Source organism: Phlebotomus papatasi, chromosome 3 (assembly GCF_024763615.1).
Source record: "Phlebotomus papatasi isolate M1 chromosome 3, Ppap_2.1, whole genome shotgun sequence".
Classification (NCBI taxonomy): domain Eukaryota; kingdom Metazoa; phylum Arthropoda; class Insecta; order Diptera; family Psychodidae; genus Phlebotomus; species Phlebotomus papatasi.
The window spans coordinates 9456739-9480565 of NC_077224.1; the positions used below are offsets into that span (position 1 = coordinate 9456739).

The 23827-nt window shown below is 34.6% G+C and overlaps 2 protein-coding genes across 5 annotated transcripts in view; both read right to left on the reverse strand.

The window, feature by feature from the left end:
- Positions 1–10726: 10726 nt before the first annotated feature.
- On the reverse strand, positions 10727–12591 carry LOC129806641 (jerky protein homolog-like). The gene has a single exon (XM_055855372.1). It carries the CDS (start codon positions 12560–12562, stop codon positions 11000–11002), a length of 1563 nt encoding a protein of 520 aa, XP_055711347.1. The 5' UTR covers positions 12563–12591; the 3' UTR covers positions 10727–10999.
- Positions 12592–16832: 4241 nt separating this feature from the next.
- LOC129806642 (delta-sarcoglycan) overlaps positions 16833–23827 on the reverse strand; it is a 147728-nt gene continuing 140733 nt past the window's right edge. For all 4 annotated transcript variants that reach the window (XM_055855376.1, XM_055855375.1, XM_055855373.1 and 1 more), the window contains 3 exons: positions 17586–17968; positions 17399–17522; positions 16833–17320 (listed from right to left, as the gene is read on the reverse strand). In XM_055855376.1, coding sequence (XP_055711351.1) covers positions 17105–17320; positions 17399–17522; positions 17586–17968 — 723 coding nt within the window. In that variant the 3' untranslated portion in view covers positions 16833–17104. The remainder of the gene's footprint in view (positions 17321–17398; positions 17523–17585; positions 17969–23827) is intronic.

Below are 23827 nucleotides of genomic sequence, written 5' to 3' on the forward strand. Positions count from 1 at the left end.
GCCCCAGCATTTTTGAGAATGGTCACAAAATTACCTTTTAGAAGACGGTTCGATAAATGTATTTCGTAAGAAAAAATAACCACATTTTGTGACATTTTGCCCCAGTATCCCCTAAGATACAATTGCTACAAGTTATAGTACAGTTTGGGAATTAAGCCTCTGGTCTTACAAAAAATCACTGTCTCAAATTTTTCTACATAAAATACTGTGTACACGTGTACATGTACACCAACTCTTGTAATAGCCTTACCTTGTCCAAGAACAAAATCGTCGTCGTTTGGCACAGTCATTTTTAGGGTGAGTGAGAAAGCGCATTTCAGAGGTTGTTAATTGTCTTTCTGTGTGTAATTTGCATAGCAAGAATGCAGTAAATTTGTCGGTGATTACGTGCAACAGCCACCATCTTCTCACTCCTTCCGCCCCTTTGTCACACGGCTGAAAATTCCCAACAAAACCATCCTTCGAGACCAACAATAAAAGACAGAGTTTGGGGGTTGGATGGAGTCATTGGATGAATGGCAAGAAAATGCTTGCTTTCCCTTTTGCATAAACTTCTTAACATGTTTTTCTGTGAGACAGACAATGAATTTATGTACTAAGACTTTGCACAACATTGACCCAAACATTAAGATTCTACCAAAGTACCAAGTTATCTAATGCAAAGCTTTTATTGTAGAAAAAAAATGTAGAAAGCTAAAAATCAAATTTTAAACTTTTCAAATCATTGTAAAGTCCCATGGCTGTACTTAGCAGTATAATTCTCCTCTGAGGAAAAAAATCTCATTATGTGAGGTGTTAGTTTCTTCGATGATTCAGAATATCTTCTACAGAGAAAAGGCGGCAAATATGGATAGAAGAAAACTAAAACTCACAAGAGTAACAACAATTGCAATCAATTTTGATTTTCTCCACAAAATGTGAAAAGTTTCCTTCTTCATATAAATTACCATTAACATAATGTTGCAGAACATGAGATTATTACTTCGAGTTGGTAGAAAAAAAATATACAGAACGCGCCAGGAGATCAAGGGTGAATGTACATCATTTCTTTCAACTAATTGCCCTTCTGAGAATTTTTTCCACGGCTCTGTTTTAAATTACGCTCCTGAAAAAAAAACAAAAAAATAAATAAAGAAGTAATAGATGCTGAGAAAGGAAAACACCTGGCGAATGAGACACTTGTTTTAGTCACACTCCTCTAAATTACCTTAAATACTTTTTAATGCAACGCACAGCATCGAGTTGATGAAGAAAAAGTCAGCAAATTAATTTCTACTTTCTAAAGCACCCCCCATCTGACTTTCTTCCTCTCGAAAAATTGCAATTTATGAGAGTTGGTCTTATGCTAAATTCCATGTGAGTTTAATTGAATTATCTTCAGGGGAGATTTATTGGGAAAACCCTTTTCTCTAATCGCAATATGCCACACATGTCTTTCTGTGATTTGTTGTCTTCCCTATAATGCCGAAGGTTTTTGGGACTAACTCATGAATTCTAATAAAATGGTTTATCTAAAGTTTAATGATCTTTTCAAATAATATTTAATAAAACTTGCGTAAAATTAAAAATTTAGAAAATTTGATTATTGATATTTTATCAATTATTAAAATTTTCTGTTTATGATCGAAGATCGGTAAGATCGGTAAGATTTGTTTCCGAAAAAAATTGTCGATCTTTTAATTAGTACAAAGATCGCGTTGATCTAAGCAAATTTCGTATTGGTTGTCTTCCTCTTGTTAGCGACCTGTCTTCTAAAAAACTATCTGCAACCTATCGGTCTCCGTAAGGGTCATACAAATCTGGCGATTTGTTGATTTCCTAAAATATTATGTCGATCTGTGGATATCTATAAAAATAGAGCTCATCTGCTATTTCTTTAAGTCTGTAAATAACGTGTCGATCTTTGCTAAATTTGTGTTAATCTAATAAATAATATCTGCAAAGATTGTATCAATTTTTTGATCTCTACAAATAATGTGTCGATCCGTCTATAAAGACACAGATAATGTCGATATGTCGATCTGTCGCGCTCTGAACAGATCTGTTCAATCTCTGCACAAGCAACAATCTTATCGATCTGTTTTTCATTGCAAAAAAAACCTATCGAATGCAAAATAATGCTGACCAGGTTGCTCTCTAAAAACATCGAGTAATCAATGGTTCTCCACAAAAAGTTGATGATCTATCGCTTTCTGCAAAAATCTCGTCTCAAAAATTGTCGATCTCAAAAATTGACAATCACAAAAAGTTGACAATCTGTCGGTTTCGACAAACCTCAACATCAAAAATTTCGACAACCTTTGATCTCTATTAAAAAATATATATAAATCAGTAGATTTGTAAATTTCCGCAAACATCACATAGATTTATGGATATGCACGAAGAACGAGCCAATCTAACGATCTCTGCAAAATATCGGATGGATCGATTTCTGCAAAATTACCGCTGATCTGTCGATCGATATTAAGATAACGTTGATCTGTCTTTCTCTTGAAGGATTGCAACCACGACCTCTAAATCAGAGCAACATTCGTAGCGATCTGTCGTTATCTACAAAAAGTTGGTGATCTGTCGGTTTTTCCAAAATTCTCATCAATCGATATTAAAGGTAATACCGAACTGTCGATTTCTACTGATATTTCGTCGGTCTGTCAACATCTATAAAAACCGCGCCAGTCTATCAATCTCTGAATGCTTTAAAATATCACGTTAATCTTTCGTTGATCTCTCTATTCCTAAAAAGTTATCGATATTGCAATAGATTATTAAGGTTATGCCGATCTATTGATCTCTAAGATTATCGTATAGGTCCGTCAACATCTAGAAAGATCACGTCGATCCATCAATCTCTTGATATCTGCAAATATCGTGTTGATCCCTCAATTTCTGCAATCCTCAATTTTGATTGATCCTCAATTTTCTGTTGTTTTAGTAAGATCGTGACGTTCAGTTGATCTTTGCAAATATGGCATTCGATAATTGTGCGATTTTCGGAAAATTCATGTAAATCGACCAGGCAATTTATGCTAATATTGTTTCAAACTTACGATCTCTTCTCTGCATAGATCGTGGAAATCCCTCCATCTTGCGAGCCTTGTTAACGATCTTCAGATATTTGGAAAAGTTATGCCGTTCTTATCCGAATATCGCATGGATCTGTCAATTTCTGACGCAAATCGTCTTAAATTTCTAAAGTAACCGCACACATTGAACCGGGGTTCCTTGAAAAAAATATCAGTTCCTGGTAACTATTCAGAAAATCTATGGATTCTCCGAGTAATAATCTCAATGATGAATAGGCTCAATTGATTTCAGAGGGATACCTTCAATGATTGCCAGTGAAAAGGTTAGTCACTCTATGATAACACTTTTTTGGTTTTTCCCAGAGCTTTCGATCCTGATGGGGATCTTCTTCAGTGGTCTGTTTATTTAAGGCAATTTAGTTGACCACTGAAGAAGATCCCCATCAGGATCGAAAGCTCTGGGTAAAATCAAGAAGTGTTAAGAGATATCCTTCTGGGATTCCTTGAGTTTCCTGAAAAATGTATAAGTACCCGGGGTTCCTTATTCATTCCATGTGAGTTGCCTTAAAAATGTCTGAGTTTCCCAGGTTTCCCGGAAACGTACGGATTTCCAGGGTCTCTTAAAAATGTCTAGATCCCACAGGTTCCAAAAGAGATGTTTAGGATTCCTGGGTTTCTTTAAAAATTACGGGTTGACCGAGTTCCATGAAAAATGTATCGATACACTTGGATTCCTGAAAAATTGTAGGTTTCCCATGAGTTCTCTGAAAATTTTAAGGTTCCCTAAGTTCCCTGAAAAATGCATTAAGTACCTCGAGTTCTTTTCTTAGTAAGTTCTCTTAAAAAATGTATTGGTTTTGCAAATTCCCTAAGAAAATATAGGGGAAACTGCTCTCCCTTCGAACGTTCATACCTTCCAATAATGTGAATTTCTTTTCTTTTTCATAAAAGATTGACCCTAAATTATTATGGAATTATCAACAATTAATGAAAAGCCAAGTAATATTTTAATAGAAATGTCTAAGTCTCTTAGGAAAACTAAAAGAAAATTCACATTATTCGAAGGCATGAACGTTCAAATGGAGAGCACTTTTCCCTATGGGTTTCCCGGGTTTCTTGAAAAATGTATGGGTTCCTTAGGTTCACATTGGGTTTTCCTTTAGTTCTCTGGAAAAATATATGAGTTCTCCCGGGTACTCTGCGGAATTTTCCGTGAGTCTCCAGAAAAATATCACGGGGCCTCTGGGTTCCCAGGGTTTTCTAAAAGTGTATGCACTGAGAAAAAACGGGGGTGCGATTAACATTTTTTCCTCATAACTTTAACACTCTTTAGGTGTTAAAATATATAAACATTTTTTAATGTTAATTTTACACCTTTTTAAGGGTAGAAATAACATGAAAAAGGTTAACTTTAACCCCTAATACACTAAAAAGCATAATATTAACACCGATTTCGGATCAATAATGCAGGGTAAAATAAACATTACCGGAATGATATTTGAACTTTTTCGGATTTCTCTCAGTGTGTGTTCCTTAGGCTGCCTGGGGGTTCCCTGAATAAAAATGTATGCGTCCCCTGGATTCCCTGGGGGTTCCTTGGGGTTCCCTATGCTCCCTATGAGTTCCCTGAGTTTTCCATGAATTCCCTGCCAGATTGGTTTGAGTTCTCCAAAACGATACCCCTTGGAGCATAAGCTCTTTTTAAGTTTTCTATCAGACGTACAATTAATGAAAATTTCTCCTGTTACTTCTGACCAACCCTGTGTTATTACAAACAAATCTTGGAGCATAATGTACAAAATATTGGGCGAATAATCGTACCTCGTCCCCACAATAAATAATCCTAAACATAAGGGAAGTTTTGTGAATGGGAAATCCGGCAAAACCTTAAGAACCTCCCTTAGAATGTGATTTGCTCGAGGCAGATACTGAATGTCCATTTAATTATTTATGTGCTGGGAAGTTCGAGATAAGAAGAACTAGTGTATGTATTGAGAAATGTTGAATTTATGCAGAAAGGGATTATAGGGACTCTTATCCACTCTAGGGCCAACTTCTGTGACTTTAACCAGGGTGGAAAATGCTTCATATCCAAACGATCGGACATTGTGGAAAATTCATGTTTTACTTGGCAATGAATAATTAAATTGCTAAATTCAAATGCGGGAATTGCCTATTTCAATTTGATTAATTCATCCCTCAAATAGATAATTTGCCCAAGTATTTTGCTGTTGTTTTTTTTTGTAGCTCTCTCTGCTGCTCTGTTTCTCTTAAGATCTTCCCATACAATTTAACTTTCACTGCCATTAAGACAGGGAATATTTTCGTGGAGGAATGGTAAATTGGAGCTTTCCAAACACTCACGCATTTCATCAATGCAATAATTCCCTACTCTTCTCGCGTTATAATAAAAAACGCGCCCTAGCAATTTCCTCCCCCAAAAATAAAAAAAAAACTCGCAAAGAAAAGAAGAAAAACACATTGACTTTGAGACTCACTATCCAAGGCAAACAATTTGTTCTTTTTGGTCTCCATCCCGCTTTAAAAGAAAATTGGTGTTCTTTCACTCTCCTGCCACCCACAGAACAATTTTCCCAAGCCCAGAGATGCGGTGAAAAACCAATGAAATTTTCCAATTCACGTTTCGTCGTATTTTTTTTTTCTTCTCTTTGAGGGAGAGATAAAAAATATTAGCTGAACGACCTCATTTTCCGTATTAAATTAGTGCAATTTCGGCGCCTTGGTGGAAATTCTTCATTGTGGTGATGAAAGATGAAAATGAGAGGAAAAGCCCACACATATTTCTCTGTGGCCGCCAAAAGCTCAGGATTATTAAATAATAAAACATTCTCTCGGTGCACGGATAACATCCCGATGATTTACGCGGTGATTAAATCTGTCGGATTTACTTAATGCTGAAGAGCTTTCCCCATCATTTTTTCACTTACGCTTTTGGTGGCGAAAGGGGAACCAGCATTTTCATATGGCGCCATTAGAGTTGATAACAATATTTCGGGTTACTTCTCTAGATTAAAGATAAAAACTCCCATAGACATAGATACCTCACATGGCTCGTATGGTATATTACAGAGAAAAAATATCTCGAAAATTTTTTTGTAAATGTTTGTGAATTCCTACTAGAGACTCGTAGGGTAAAATGAGGTAATTTTGAACCATTTACAGTTTGGGACATTTGAGATTTTCTTACCGTTTTAGATTAGCAAAGAGAAACAAGGACCGCGAAATAGAATAAAAAGACGATTAAGAAGAAAAGGAACAGCTTTTATTCCTTTTGAGTCTCTAAATGAGTCTGTAAATGGTTCCAAATTACCTCATTTTACCCTAGTTCGTATAATCCACAAAAAACATTTGTAAAAGTTTGTATTTTGGTTACAAACATGGTTCATAAAATGATTACTTGACGAACAATTTTGTTCTTCTACAAACAGTTTTTCGTACATTTTTGTTCATCTGACAAAACTTTACGAACAAATGACAATATTCTACGAACATATTTCTGTGTCTTTACGAACATTTACGAATAAATGTTTGAAAAGTACGAAAAATAGTCGCCAAGTAATTAAGCTATGAATTTGTGAATGAAATAGAAATCGTCGGCTCCGAAGAAGACTATTGTAAGTCTAAAATGTAAACTTTGCAGGAGACAGCTTTAAAGTTTGACAGCTAAAATTTATTTTTATTAACTTCACTGCAATTAATATACTTTCAGCTTTTAAAACTATTGAATAGTACTTACGCATTGAATATCTTCTGGTTAACTCTACTTTTAAGTTATTTACAGTAAAATTGTGGGCTAAAACCTCAATAATTGGGTACGCTGATTTTCAGTTTTTTTCTTGTAACTTTTCCGGGAATATCTTAATCAACATAAAATTTTGTGGGGATATAAATCTAAGGTTTCTGCATCAAATGATACCAACTTTTTATACTATTGTAAGTAGACTTACAATAGTCTTCTTTGGAGTCGTCGAAATCTTCAGGAACGTACTAGTGAGTTATACGAATTACGAACATTTCGTAAGTCCATAATGGGAATTCACAAACATTAACGAACACTTTTAGGAAGTATTTTTTCTGTGTACTGGATTTGTAGTCTGGCCTACGGCAAATATTGCTAACTTTGAATTTGAATTCCTTTTATCCTTAATTTAAGCTTGTAACCTCGGAAAATTTAATGCCAGAAAAATACCTGGTGACTTGAATGGGATTTGAACAAGGGAAATTTTCATTGTAGGTAGAATAAAAATTAGTACTAAATTTAGTACCACCGTTTAGTACAACAATTAGTATGGTCATTACGAAGCTTAGGATTGTATGAAGCATGGGCACTTCTCCCTACAAATATGCGAAAGACACCCCCTTGGCCTTGACTTGACCATTCTCCTTTACTGAATTTAGTACACTTAACTTCGTATTATCGTACTGAATTTAGAGTACTAAGCTTTTGAATCCTTTTGCGTATAAAAAAAATACAAATCCCTATCGTTCACGTAAGTACACTAAATTTAGTACTACCATTTAGTACAACAATGACTTTGCGAGAAAGATTAAAACCTTTAAACTTTTATCTGGTGCAATGCGTGTACTAAAAATTATATAACTCTAAATCAATAAACGGGTCAGTATTTTAATTTTTTTTAAATTTAAAAATCTGAAATATTATTTTTGAAAATGTTTCTTTTTATAATATTATAAAGTAAACTGAAGAAGAAAGGACTAATTGTAAGATTCTAGTCAAATTTCATTTAGTCAGATAGCACTTATGTTTTTTTTCTTTTAAAAATACTACGTTAATTTAAAAAATTACAAAGTTCTAAATTTTTCATTGTAGATTAGTTGTTTGGTCGATAAAATTACATTGCAATATTCGACAAAAATTGCCTTTAAAAAAATGGAGTTTCTTCCTACAATTATATGGGAAATTTTATTTAAAACAGCATTAAAAAAAATTTCTCTTTTGGCTTAAAAGTCTTAAGACATTTATACTGAATTTAGTGTACTAAACATTTATATTTTTTGGGTATAAAATATAAATTTACAAATCCTACCGTTTAGCACAACAATTACTTTGCGAGAAAAACATTTTAACTCCCAAACCCGCACTAAAACGTGTGCTAAAAATTACATAAATATAAATAAGGAAACGGTATTTTATTTAAAACCTATGGAATTTAATTATTAAATTTATTTTCTTTGTAATATTAAAGAAGTTATGTAAAAATCAAAAGAACAATTTAAATGTAAGAGTTTAGTAAAATTTCATTTTTTGACACTCTTCGTTTTTTTTCTTTAAAAAAATATTTCGTTCGATAAAAAGATTGAAAATGCAAAATTTTCATTTGCAGATAAGGTTTTTGGTTGATTAAATTATTCTGATTGATCTAAACTAAAGAAAACGCTTAAAGGAATTGTTAAATTAAATCTAAAAATTTTCTGATTAAATCTTGATAAAACGACCTAATTTGAAGTAGTCAGAATAGACTTTTCAACTATTTAAGGTGTTCGTAATATTTTTAATGTTCTAAATTGAAAGCCTAAAATTTAGAATGAATTGAATAAGATTTAAATATTTCCTAATAATGTACAGTGTTACATACTTACCTTTGCCTGGACTTATGAACTTACTAACATACTTATAGAATTTCCTTAGGTACTTATAGAGTACTATAACAGCCATCAATAGACTATTTGTGAAATTTTATGACAAAAAATTTGCCTCAAAATTGTGGGAAACGAGAATAATATGATAAGGTTTAAAAATCCAACTTGTACTAAACAGGAATCATATTGGTTTTTAATTTAGTACAAACACGACTTAATCTTTCAGAATCAATGATTTGTTTCTATATCAGGAATTTTAGATAAAGCAATAAGCATTAAATAGTGTTTGTTTTTTTTTTAAATATCATCATTTGAGGAGAGTTTACTTTTTAAATTTTTTTAGTGAAATCTGTATTAATGTTTCCTTGTGCTAAATGTTCTAAAATTCTTGAAATAATAATATAATAATAATAATAATATGTTTTATATTGGATTTTATATAATATAATGGATTTTAGACAGAAATTCGTATTTAGTTTTGTATTATATACCAGTGATACATGTTCTGACTTTAATTTCATAATTTTAAGTTTTTTAGTACAAGTGACGGAGATTTAAAAAAGTGCTAATAAAATATTTCTTTATTTCTTTTTTGTCGCGATTTTAGCTATTCCTACATTTCATTTAAGGGAAATTGTGTTTTAAGGGTTGTATTTTGTTGTATTTTAAGGGAACAATTTGGTACTTGTACTAAAAAAAGAAGAATCAATTTTTCAGAAAGTCTACAAAATGTAGATATAATAAATGCGCAATATGTAAATCCATTTTCTGCTTTACAACTTGTAGCGAGATGTTTAACCTTTTGAATAGTTTAGTACACTCAGGTTCTCTTGTTGGCTGGAGCTTGACTCTTTAAAGACGATTGGGTCTTCCGTGACCCAAAAATGAGATTTTTTCTACGGAGTTCTAAAGAAGTCCCGGTCAAAATCCCGAAAGCCAAAATCCCGAATTTTTAAAAGTGTCATAGCTACTCCCAGGATTGCATCTGCGCTTGCTGGAGGCAAAGGGAAATTTTCTGTGTCTTGGGAAATTATTCTATGTTATCTTCCGTATAATTTCATCCCTTTTACGATTTTGTACATTCGGGATTTTGGCTTTCGGGATTTTAGCTTTCGGGATTTTGGCTGCTACCGCTTCTAAAGCTATACTTTGCTCTAAAAAATTAGAAATAATGATTTTTTCTGACTCTCGATTTTTGACCTTCTCGTCTTCTTTAAGACTTTTGTCATTGAGGCTATTTGATAGTATTTAGAATTATTTATGGGATTAAATATTGAATTATTGTGCTAATATAATGAACATTTTGCTTAGTACATGACTGCTCTCATGTGCTTCCGCATAATTGAATTTTCTTTTTGTTGATTCCCTTCACAATTGTTTGCTGGTTTTTTTTTAATATTATGAGGATTTAGTAAAAAACGCCGTGTACGGAAGAATCTACACAATGAAAAGTCGATAACGTAGAATCACATGGGAGCAGATATGTACTAAAAAAAATGTTTAAATAACACATATTTTTTCTATTAATTTTAAATTCGAATAGAACCATTTTTTTGAGTAAAAGTTTTCTTAAACTTTTAGTATTAAAAGTCCTGGTGGTAAATTAAATTACTTTGCGAGAACGTGAGAAGTGCTAAAAATGAGAAAATACCGAAATTTGTTACTCAAGCGTGATTCTCCATGCCCATTTTTGTGACACTTCTCACGATATTGTGTCACTGGTGACCAACTCACGAAAATTAGAGAAGTTACCTCCAGACTTATCCAAATCCTTAATCTAGGTTTTTTGTAAATCTGTCCACAACTGAGTACTTTTTTCTTGACTGTCTCCAACGTGAAATGCACAATTTCCGGGAGTGTAAATCCTCTCAGGAGCTGGTCGACCTAATCATTTTCCATGCCAAAGAACTTCAGCGATTTTCCCGTCGTTTTTTTGTGACATCCATCGAAGGACAAAAGGAAGAACACAAAAAAAAAATGTCACCAATCTGTCGGTGAGAACATTTGTGAAGTGTTTAGGGAGAAAAATTGCATTTTTAAAAGCTCCTTTTGTCTATCTTTCCACCCTTTGGTACAGTAGAGTCTCGCTATAGTCCATATTTGGTTTCAAATTTGACACTTGGGTCGCACTATAGTCCATGTCATTTTTTAAAATTACCAACGACTTTTGGTATTGAAATTGCAAAATTTTAATGTCATTTCAAAATTGAATAAAGACCATCAAGAAGAAATTAATCACAGGAATTCATTTATTATCACTTCAATTCTTAAATCTTCAATCGAACAAACTTCATTCTTTACTTTAAATATTTTTTGGGTGAGTATTATTTTGCGTTCAGTCTTTTCTTTTATTTTTAAGAACATGGAAATCCTGGATTCGCATTCTCCTTACTGGTGTGCAAATTTGAGAGCATTTTCAAGAACATGCAATCCTTCTTCTTCATCCCCAATCGCAAGTTTTCATCCCTAATCGCTTCTTCTTGCAGATTTAGAATTTCGTTATCTGCATACATGTCCTCAACCATCTGAATGATTTCTCCGTTGCTTATTTCCATGCTCTTGTCCGTACACCATTGCTGTACATCGTCCTGTGTAAGTGGTTCTGTGACGGGAAGTAAATTCATCAATTCGTACAACTCAGAGATTTCATCAGTCTGGTCATTTTCAATCTGCTGAATCTCTTCCTGATCATCAGGTGTGTATGTCTCAGTGAAAATACCCTTCCAACTCCGGGCAATAGTACCAGATTGCACATTATCCCAAGCTTCTGAGAGCCAGAGAATCGCCTGAAGAATATTCGTCTTCTTGATTGACTCCATGAGGTCTTGCTCGTTGTCCAGATTTTGAAGAAGAAATTGCACGAACATACTCTTATATTTTCTTTTCATAGTCTCTAAGATGTTCTGGTCCATGGGCTGGATCGTGGCTGTGCAATTTGGTGGCAAGTACAAAACTTTTATGCCACCAGACACCAGCTCAGAAGCATGCGGGTGGACAGGAGCATTGTCCAAAATTAAAAGCGCTTTTTCAGGAAGACCTTGGCGTCTGAGGTAGTCTCGGACTTGTGGAACAAAGTCTGAAAAAAACCAATCTCGAAAGAGTACCTTACTCATCCAGCTGGAAGCCTGATGCCCATATTTAACAGGGAAAGAAGACTTATCTACGTTTTTGAAAGCCCTAGGGTTCTGGGCTTTTCCGATGACAAACAGTGGCAGTTTATGCAAGCCTGTGGCATTCGCGCAGGCTAGAACGCTGACTCTTTCTTTATTCACTTTGAAGCCAGGAGCAGACCTTCTATTTTTCTCAACAAGCGTCTTGTTCGGAAGCCTGCGGTAATTAAGCCCCGTCTCATCTGCATTATAAATTTGGTCCAGGATCAGGTCATCTTCTTCTATTATGTTCTGAAGACTTTCTAGAAATTCTGGAAGCATTTCTTCATTAGAGGACAGAGACTCCCCGGAAACAGTAAGTCGTCTCATTCCGTGCCTTTTCTTCCATTTATCGAGCCATCCAGTACTTGCAGTAAAATTGATCGGTCCGTCTTGAAACTGCTTGTGAAATTCGAGAGCTTTTCCCCGAAGAAGGGGGCCACTGATTGGCATTCCTACATGGGAAAAAATTGATAAAACAATTGTTCCGGAAGCACAAAATGGTAACTCGCCTTTTTCTCTCATGCAGTAAAACCACAGAGAGAGGGCTTCACATGTCTTGGAATAGTCACTATGCCGTAGTTTCTTCTTTCCCGAGTTGTTCTTCAAGTTCATTCTCAGTGTCTGATAGTTATTTTTCCATTTGTGTACAGTGGATCTATCCACGTGATATATAGCTGTCACGGAATTCAAAGGTTCCCCACTCTGCAAAAGCTCGACGGCTTCCACTTTCTTTGCGATTGTGGTACTTGTCCTCGCTCTCTTCATTATTGATCACAATTATCACAACTACTCGATAAAGTTTGCCAAAAATATTAAAATAATTAAGACGACATTGAATGTCACATACTAAAAAACATAACCTAACTTAAAATCCGTGTTTTGAAATCAACGGTCGATAAATTGTGGACTATAGAGCGATGGCTTATAGCGAGACTCTACTGTACTTCCAACCATTTGACCTTTTGCATTGGCGGAAAGGGAAAATTCTCGGAAAGTATGACAAATAAATGAGACATCAGTCAGGCGTAATTTTCTCATCATTCATAATCTTCTTAACTCAATGCTGTGAGATGCAAGGACCACTCTTGAGTTACAAAAGAGTCACCTGGACTGCCGAATGGTATTGCTGTATACCTGAATTATTTCGTCAAAATACCATTTTCGGTCACCATATTTTCAATTTTCCATAGCTGTCGAGTGGAAAATGTAATAAGATTTCTCTGCGTAATTCCATGGACTTTTTGTCCACAAAAGTATTGCTCCTGGACCACTTTTCTCCTCCAAACATTGCGCAAAAATAATAACTCAAAAAGCTTTTTCAGTAGTTAGAAGAATTAATATACTTCAGCTCTTTATACATTATTTTACAGTGTTTTTTTCTTCATCATATTCTTCGTCAATTCTCTCAATAAAATTACAAATCAGGAAAACAAATGAGAATATTACAAAAATTCTCTAAATACTCTAGAAATATTCTTCTGAAGCGACAAAGTTTTATGTTCATTTCTTGTGGATATGTTAATGTTTTTTTCTTCATTCTTATTTTCCATCCTATACATTAATTAATTTTATTCTCACATTTTCGTGAAATTTAATATGTTTTTTTTACACCTTTGTTTTCTAGTTAGACACCTCAATAATCTACTTGGTTTCCTCATCTTAATATTATCCGTTTTCTTTTTCACTTGCTTTTTGTTTTTTTTTATTTGGTATATTTTGCATTATTTGCTATTTGCTAACTTTTCTCATTAAAACACCAACATTTTCACACACTAACGTTTGCGCTGAAAAAACATCTCATAGGCCATTCTCATAATATTAACATTTCTTCCTATATATCTGTTAAAAATTTCAAAGGAAATTATCTGGTTCTTCTGTTCTAAAGAAAATTATTTGAATTGGTGCAAACACTTAAAAAGGAAAAGTACAACGTTTTTCTTTCCAAGAGGTTTGTCAATAATGTGCAACGTACATTAAGTTTTATTCTGTTTACCTGTATTTATATAATAAGCACAGTATGATTGGAAATATTTTATTAAAAATCATTCGTAATGGTTCTGACCGGCCTTTTAGATTAATAAAATTTCACGAAATCGAAATTCAGATCTCTTTCTTGCTCTACCGCTTTGCATATATCTATCTCATTTTTCACGCTCAAAATTAGACTGAACTAAATTTAAATTAGTCTGATGTTTAAATGAAGAAGAAGAGTGCGAAAAAGTGAGATAGACATATACAAAACGTTAGAGAAAAAAAGATGAGATGTGTGAATTTTACGAAATCGAAATCACAATCTCCTTCTTTCTCTAAAGTTTTGCATATGTCTATCACACTTTTTCGCACTCTTCTTCTTCTTCTTTTGTACATCACTAAATTTTCAAATTGGTTCAATCAAATCTTGAGTGCAAATATATTTAAAATGCATGACAAAGAAAGGGATGTGAATTTTGATTTAATGAAATTCTCTTGACCTTAAAGGTGTGCCAGAAGCATAATGGATAATGGATCCGATACACCTTTAAGATTAGGAAATTTTCATTGAATCAAAATTTACATTCTATTCTCTCATTAAAGTTTTGAATATATCTATCCCATTTTTTCGCGCTCTTCTTCTTCTTTTGAGCATCATGACAAATTTACCTCTTAAATTTTACCTCTTACTTTTCCAAACTGAAATCAGATGTAATTGTCTCTTTCTGTCTAATGAAAATTGAAATTTGACAGATAGAAACAAATATATCAAATTTCAGTTTAAAAGAGTAAATGGTGAAATTTCAATAGACTAAATTCCATAAAGTAGATAATATGTGACAGCACCACAAACGGAAATGTTTGAGGAAGAAGGGATGTCAATTTCGATTACACGAAATTTTCCTGATTTAAAAGCTGTACTGGAGGCATACAAAACTAAATTTGGCAGGCCAGGAAAAATCAGAATGTACGGCACACTTTATAAATCGAGAAAATTTCATGAGATCAAAATGCTTTTCTCTTTCTTATACGTACTGGATATGTCTATCACAGTCTTTCGCACTCAAATCCAAATTAATTTTGTTATGATGCTCATAAGAAGAAGAAGAAGAAATAGAAAAAGAAGAAGAAGAAGTCTGTTCCTTTCTTCCGCATCCTTCTTCTTTTTTACATTACTCAAAATTCAATTTAACTCAATCGAATTTGGTATGCGAAAGAATGAGATAGTCATATGCAAAATGTGTGAGAATGAAATGGATTGGAATTTCGACTTCATGAAATTTTCCTGATTTAAAAGCTGTGGCGGAGTCATTAAAAATTCAAATTGATCAGTAAGGACATCAATTTCGGCCAGTAGGGAGAAGTGAGGCACCTTTGAAAGTATGGCACCTTTGAAATCGAGATTTTTCTCTTGTGTTGAAATGGAACTGAGCCATATCATAATGTAATTTATCTTCTTAATCTTTTTGCACCTAAATTATATCACAATAAGGCTCAATTTTATTTAAGAACAGATGAAAAATCCCAATTTCAAAGGTACCCCACTTTTAAAAGTGCCCCACTTCCCCCTATGTCATTTATTTCCGGAGAATTTCATGAAATCCAAATTTCCATGCTCCTCTTTCTCAAGCTTGTTAAATTTTTTCCCATAGTTCATTTGTATTGGTTATTACTTGATGGATAACGTGATTCATAAATCCAAATTTTATTTAGATTTAAGTACGAAAGAAAGGGATAAAAAATGTAATTCGTTCAGAAAATTTTCAAAGAATACTTATTCAATTTGGTTTATCTAGCTTAAACACAAATTTTGTGAACATTTGATATGTAGAGCCATCTATTGAGTTTAATTCTGACATTGTTATACGGGCTTCAGACCTAAGGCTTAGCCATAAGGCTTAACTTCTCTAGATTCTTATCAGTCGACAATTTTTGGATAATTTTGACTTATAAGTAGACTATTAAGGTGAATTAATCCTTTTGAATCATGACCATGTCACATATAAGATTAATATTAAGATTAATACTTTCTGAACTACGAAAATGCCAACAAAGGATAGCAAGTGTTTCGCTCGAAAACTGACCGTATTACAGTTGGCACGTATGGAAAATTGCTCGAATTATTTGTAATACGCTTCAGAAAGTAATTAACCCATTCAGCCAAAGTACCAGAAATACTTGAGATAGAATGTTCATATTTTGGGATTAGTTTCCTACAGATTAATAGATGAATTTTTTGAAAAGAAAAAATTTTTACCCATTATGGGGGCGCGGGGAGCCGTCCTCAAACACGCGTCTTAACGGTCACTGAATTTAAATTCTGTACATTAATTTATTGCAAACTCTATTGATTTAGATAGAGTAACTATCCAAGAAAACAAATTTGCAATCAGAATTCAAATTAGAGAAGAAGATGAAGGCCAATTTTAACAAATTCGACGGGATGTCGAATTTTCCGTCCGCCATTTTGAGCAAAATTTTTGCATGACTTCACGCGAAGCGAGAAAAGAACAACAAAATGTATTCCCATCTCTGTCGGACCATTTTTTCCAAGCAATTGAAGGACTAAAGTAATGCATTTCCGACAGAAATTCGAATATCAATTGCCCTGGAATGAATAATCTAAAATCACTCAATTTGCGTATGATGTATAAAACCATGGTAAGGAATGGGTTAATACGAACAGTAATGTCTTACTCATCGTATTAGTCCACTAGAGTGCACTCTTTCTAATATACGTGATACTCCTGATACTCCATTTGAAATTTTATATACTCTTCGGCTTTTCTTAATATTAATATTAATCTTGTATTTAACACCACGATCAGAAGAACAAATTAAATTGGACGCTATTTAGGACTTTAAAACCTTTGGAAACTAGGCTAAACCTCTAGTCTGAAGACGGTCTTATGCCTGTTGATCAAGGTAAATGTTGCATTAACCGAATCTTTCGGTTTGAGAACTAATTTTGAGAACTAAAAATTGAAAACAGTTGCCAATACGCTCTCAGGAAAAATCAGTATTTTCATGCGAAGCCAAAAGTTTTCAGCAACAGTGAATTTTTTCCAATTTGTATTCAAACTACCCTATTTTCCAAATTGTGCTATTTTTAAGTCAATAACCAAAAATTTTAAATTGACAAACCCCTTGTGTATTAATGAAAGTTCAGTGTGTTGATTTTTGAGGAAAATTCAGAGGAAAGAACCCAAAAAAAACCACAAAAAGTGAGACATACATAGTCCATCGGCGCTTTCGATATCTTGTCTACATGCTAAAGGTGGTGAGTGGTATGAAAAATGCTGGGGAGTACGGTGCCTGGAGACATGAAAAACAGAATCATCTGCAGACGGTGGACTCATCCCCGGCACAGACACTATGAGGTGCGGCCAGGAAGAGTTTACCACTGGCACAGGCACACAGTTGGTACACCTTGTTGTGCATCTGATGCTCTGGCCGTCCACCGAGGAGGGTGGATGGCATGTTGGCCTGACTGGTGGGTGGTTGGGCAGTTTTGAGATTGGGCATCAGGATATTGGCCGAATCGAGACGAATCTGTGCACACAGGTCTCATCCATTAATTTTGACCAAATGCAGCGCAAAAAAATAAAAATAATCAAGATAAAAACTTACACTTCCAGTTTCTGAATTCAATTTCAAGTCATTCAGACACGTTGCATCCAAACTTCCAGCTCGGGACTGAATTAAAATCGCCTGAGACGCTTTGAGTTCCAGAGATCTCGTTGGGGACTCCAGCCTGAAAGGTTCACAGGAAATTAATGGATTGCATTTGGGACTTTTACCTTTCCAATTAACTCACTTTAGTTCTCTCCCAGCATCTGCCCTCACGAGGGGCGTTTGAATTGACTCATGGAAAATCGCTCCACCCTCCCCGTCGATTTTCAGGACATTCGCCCCAATTGCCACTTCATCCCTGTTCACGGCAAAGAGATTGCCACCGTGAGTGTCTGTGATTCGGAAACCGCTGGCCAGACACTCAACGCGATCGTGTCCGAGGAACAGTTGATTCTCAATGAAGCCCTCAGAATCACGGGTATTTATTGAGAAGTTCCGCGATGATTCAATGGAAATCGGTTGGGCGTGACGTGATCGAATTGTGGAAGCACGCAAGAGATCAAGCACCAACGCCTGACCGGATAGTTGTAGTCCTCCAGCGACTACTTTTAACTGGCCCATGCCTTCCTACAAAGACAACATTGAGAGAAGAAGATTGTAAAATCGATTTAACATTTCGGCGATTAAGAATATTAGTCAAATAACTCTATTTTTTACAAAATTTGTTTCATTCGCTTTTTGGATACTTCTTTATACCCTGTACCTTCTCTGCACTGAGAGAAATCCGAAAAAGTTAAAATAACATTCCGGAAATGTTAATTTTACACTGCAGTATCGATACAAAATCGGTGTAAATATTACACTTGAAAAGGTGTAAAATTAACATTTAAAATGTTGATATATTTTTACACCTAAAAAGTGTTAAAATTATGAGGAAAAAAAGTTAATGCACCCTCTTTTTTTCTCAGTGCTCTACCTTCCCTGTGTATATTATACTTGAATCCTGTATTCTGCAGTAAAGTCTCAGCTTCAAATCGCTCTTCTGTAGAATTTGCTTACTGTGAGTTATTCGTTTCTAATTCTGAGCGATCGATTTATATTTAGCAGAGGGTATGATGCCTTGCTTTTGGGATCATTATTGTCAAATAGGGAAAGTTAGGGTAGTTTCGTACAGAGACGATTGCGAACATTGCAATTGTTTATTTAGTATTAATGAAAAGTTTACGAACAGCAGAGAGCAAGGTCACCTGCATCTACGGTACTCTCCGCAGTGGGGAGTAAATACGTAAAATCTGCTGCAGCCCTTCTCAGATTCATTCATACAGTAGAGAGAGAACGAATGGAGAGGAGGCTAATAAGAATTTGGGCAAGAGTGTTATTTCATAACTTCCCAGGGTACTACTTCGCCTTAAGAACGTTGCACTTTCTTATAAGCTTTACTGTGTTATCACACTTGCACATTAAAATTTTAATATGATTCACATTAATTGTCGCTGGTGAGAGTCCAAATGTGTAATTTGTGTGTTTGAATCATTTTATGTTCAAAATTTGATCTATTTGTTGATAAAAAAGTAGACTTGGCCCGCAAAATTTGATATAAATTGATTTATAGCATTAATGCGAAAAACTAATGCGATTTTCTCTTTAATTTTTTAATGTGAAAAATATTTATGCTTTAGGTAAATTTAAACTAATTTTTGTAGGCCAAGTCCACTTCTTTATCAATAAATAGAAAAAACTCCAAATATTAAGTGACTCAAAGACACAAATAACATATTTGGACGCTCACAAGCGACAATTAATGTGAATCACATTAAAATTTTAATGTGCAAGTGTGATAACGCCGTTAATCAAGGCGAGTAACAACCAAAATTTTCAATAGCACATAAAAAATTCCTGCCTAGGATTGATAGGGGACCTCTCGCCACCTAGAAAACTGCTCTAAACAGTTCAATACTTGAGCAAATCGTTCTCTTTAGAAGATTTATATTTTTGTGGCAAAATCACTGCGAAAAGTTCGTTCTCTCGTTTAACTTTACCCTTCAAAACCTTCAAAACATTTTTAATTGGGAAATTGTAACGATGAAAAATACACGGATTAACACGAACTCTACGAAACGGTTCGTGTTGGATCGTCTGCAGGTCAATATTGACAGGAATGATGGGAAAAAGAAAAGAAAACATCTTGAGGTAACCCTTATTTATATGGAAAGCACCAACATCAAAGACCGGAAGTCGACATCTCTTACCGTTTTCGTTTAAGAAAAAAGCGATCTTATGTAATATAATGGCTCTTTCTTTGAATTCGATCGAAAAAAGACATTCATTTAGTAACGCTTAAGACATACTTAAGACTAAAGTAACTGTAATCAAACTAATGATTAGACTACATTCCCATCACTTTTCCAATAAGCCGTCTTTCGGCTTAACCCTTTAAGGATGAATCGAATACCGGCGTCCCAAAAGCAAAACCTATTTTTTCTTACTCTTTGGAGGACATGATAACTTCGTATAATAAAAAAATGTTTTTCTTTTGGGAAACCGGTGTTCCACTCGTCCTTAAAAGGTTAAATCGTAATGTCCTAGACACACGTATAACTGAACCGAGTGACGGCCCAACGTAATTGTAATCAAAATAAAATAGTCAGTTCCCCACTATAACTAAGACATTTCTCGGCTTAAGTCGTAAGTGTGTCTAGGCCATAAGGCTTCTCGTTTGAATTGTAACTCTTTAGTTTTTTTTTTATATTTATAAATTCCTTAACAATTGCAGTTATATATCGAAGCAGTATAATTGAATTATTTCGATTTTTAATTATTATGTCAAAGTATTTAGTATCGGATAAATTAAAAACTTATACTGACAATTTTGCTTAAAGTTCTGAAAGTACGTAAAGAGCAATTTGGGGCAATTTCCTGTAGGTTTATGAAGAAGTTGACAGTGGCAATAATTAACTATTTTAAATAAAAACAACTTCAAATGTTTGTTGAAAAGGCTTTTCTTAAAGTTTAGTCGATTAAGTCCGAAATTTTACAAATATATTTACTAATTGGCAGGGATCAGATGAGAGAGTTGTTTATCTACTGTTAGATTCTCCCGGTCCACCACTTGTATTTATGCTTATAGAATCATTAGGATCAACATATTTTTCCGGAACGGAAAGGTTTTTGGCCTTCTTGCGGGAAAGATCATTAAGGGGAGGTACACGTTTTGAAGTTCCACGACTTAGAAGCAAAGTTTTGAAACGATCGATAAACTGGATGACTATAACAATTGTAAATAACCTCAGTGAAAAAATATTTTTTTAACTTTAATGCCGACTTCATACTGGAGGTTTAGCTCAGTTCTCTGAGGTATCAAAAATCTAAATAACAAGAAATTTTATTGAAAATCGTGCCTATGATAATGAATTAGAAGAGTTAAGCCAGATAGCTAAGCCTTAAGTCTGAAGCCCGTATAAGTCCGTATTACACTGAAATCGTTTTTATTGAATGACATTTATGATCAAGTGAAGACTCTCAAGGAGTCTAAATATGCTACATGACACATGGCTCTGATTATAATTGAATGTAGGGGAGACTGGGGCAAAAATTGTCAAAACGCATATTTAATTCTGTCACGAGCTCTGTGAAAACTTAAACGTTTTATAATGAGCATATTCTTATAGGAAATTTACTGCTCTATAACATTGCAGAAGACTATTTTCCTCTATCTCGAAAGAAATGTGATTTTCGAATCATTTTCTAAAAGTCGATTTTGTGGAGATTCTCAAAATTGCTGGAGCAAATTTTGTCAGTCTTCAGATAATTTGTGACGTTTTACTATCGCAAACGTTAAAAATATCAAATAGACATATTTTTATAGGAAATTTATTCCTCTACAACTTTGTTGAAGATAATTTTTCTCTATCTTAACGAGAAATGTGCTTAAATTGAGCTAATCAGTATTGATATTTTCTGTAAGTCAAATATTCCAAAAATTGGGCTCAAAGTTTCATAATTTTTTATTTTACAAAATTCTTCCTCGAATCCCTTGAAACTTTGTAAGTTTAAGAAGGTTCATGAAGGCTATCTATAATAAAAATTTCAAGCCTCAGTCTCTTTTATTTTAGAAAATATTGAATATTGAAATTTTCGTTTTGACAAATTTTGCCCCAGTTTCCCCTACTTTCAAAATAATTATTAATATTTCTCATGGACTTGAACAGTCGCGGAATGGGTAGTCTCTAGTATCGTCCGGTTGGCATTTATTCCTTTTACCCCTGTGGACTTTAACTCTTTCGCGTCTTTAGGGTAATGTCATGACTCGGGGAAAAAAGTTTTTTTTGGGTATTTACATTAATTGAAATCTATCTGTTCGTGCACGACATCATAATAGAAGGATGTAAGATTCTTGGCTCATTTTCTCAAGACTCCAGTTAGATTTCAATTAATGTAAATAGCCAGAAAGAACCTTTTTTCCCCGGGTCATTTATGACCCTAAAGACGCGAAAGAGTTAATGCAACATTTGGAATTATTAGAATGAACAAAAAGTATACTGAATACTGAACATAGTAGTGCACAACGGTGGTACAACGTTCCGTAGAGGATCTTAGACCGCCAAGGGAAGTTCAGGACATCTAATATTATTTTTTCTTATACAGGGATGGGGTCGTTAGTCTCATGCCTCATGGGATCAAGTCCAGTGAAGCTTACTGGATGCAATCCGAACACATTTAACGACAGAGAAATTCCTGGTGACCTAAAGGGGATTCGAACCCTGGACATTTGCATCGTAGAGCGAGTTCCCTACCACTTGATTATTCGAGTGCCCTTTTGTAAGCACAATTTACATAAAAAAAGAAATGTTTTTTTTTACCCTTTATGTGTGCTTTAAAATTGTAAATTTCATTTTTAAACATAATAAACTGCCCCGCTCTCCCCTACTGTTTTTATTACGAAATAAATTATCTTTCTTCATTTGGAATGGTGAAAAATTCCCATTTTGACTAGTTTCTGAAGAGACCCTCTCCATTAAGGTTTACTATTTGTAATTTTTGATTTGAAAATGATTAGTTGTTATTATATCCTAGTTGTCCTAAAATAGCCCAGTCACCAGTCTCACTTCCATTTTCAACCGCAAAATAATTAAAGTTAATAGAGAAAAGCTCCTCATTCGTTTTTCTTGCAAAACAATGGAAAAGTGTTGGCATTGAGAGCAATTTGTTCGGAGGTTTTCCTGTGACAAAATTGTCCCTCGAAGACAATAGTTCTCTGCAACATTTTGCCGAGCTATCCTCAATGTTGGAGTGTAAATTGGAGGGATGAAAGAGGAAGATATATCCTATTGTTTGTATTTTGAGTAGATCCAAAGGGACCGATAAGGAGCTTTTTTCCCCCAGAAAAATTAGAATAATTTTGCACTCCAGCACTGAGCTTATTTGCACATGAGACCGTTTTTTTTACCAAGTGGTTTGGGGCAGTTTTGTTGTAGGGAGATTTTTCATAGTGATATCGTCCTGGCTAGTGTCATTTTTGGTTTAATTGGAATGCACCACTATCTCGTGCTGGGGATGATGGGATTTTTGGCTGTGATTTTAGTCGCTATCCGGATGAAAAAAAATCCCTCCCAGCTGGATACCGTCAGTCTCACCTGTTTTTTTTCCTGTCCAACTGCAACAGCACCTAATCGACTAATTTCACTCAATTGCAATTTTCTTCGATAATTTTCATCACAGACTCTCTCATGTGAGAAATATACCAGCAATAGAAAAAAATAGCTGATCTGCAAGACAGGAAATGAGAAAATTTGCCTCGAAGCCAGGAATTTTGAAATTGGGAGAAAAGGCAGAGAAAATCCTGCAATAAAAAGCTTCGGCTGAATTCCAATATTGACGGGATATTTTCGCGCGGTGATACTTTTAATCACCATACTGTAAAAATTGAACAGCATGGAGTTTGGGAGGGAAATCCCAACTGAAATGTGTGTCCAATTTAAATTCTAATTTGCAGTTAAATTGCTTCACGCGATCCCTCTCGAATGCCTCTGCAAAATCCGCTGCGTTTCCAAAAGGTACATTGTGTGTGAGGGATTTTCCCTTCATCTGAAATAGCACAAATGCACATGGAAACTGTGAATGGGGTTTCCGCGCGTGAAGGTGTTCAGGGTGGAGGGAGGGGAGGACTTAAAATCTCAATGCAGAGATGATCCCTGGTGTCAGTCTCAGAAAATCCACCCTCGAGGCCTAATTAGCGTGACGGAAGAAGTCTTACTTCTCCCTGCCTCCAGCATCATGCACAAAATGCAGGTGCGCAATTATTTTAATGGGATACGAGAGTCATTTTCATTCTCCCGGATTTCCGATTCGCAGATTCTCCTTCGCACTGGTGAAGGTGGAAGAAGGATTTCTACTGAAGATTCTCAGCACACACACAAATGATCACAATTATTGTTCAAGTTTTAAAGACATTCATACTGATTGAAATTTCACCAAGACTTAATTTAA

Bases quoted from the DNA above. Each gene is read 5' to 3' on its own strand.
- LOC129806641 (XM_055855372.1), bottom strand. From the start codon at position 12,562: ATGAAGAGAGCGAGGACAAGTACCACAATCGCAAAGAAAGTGGAAGCC.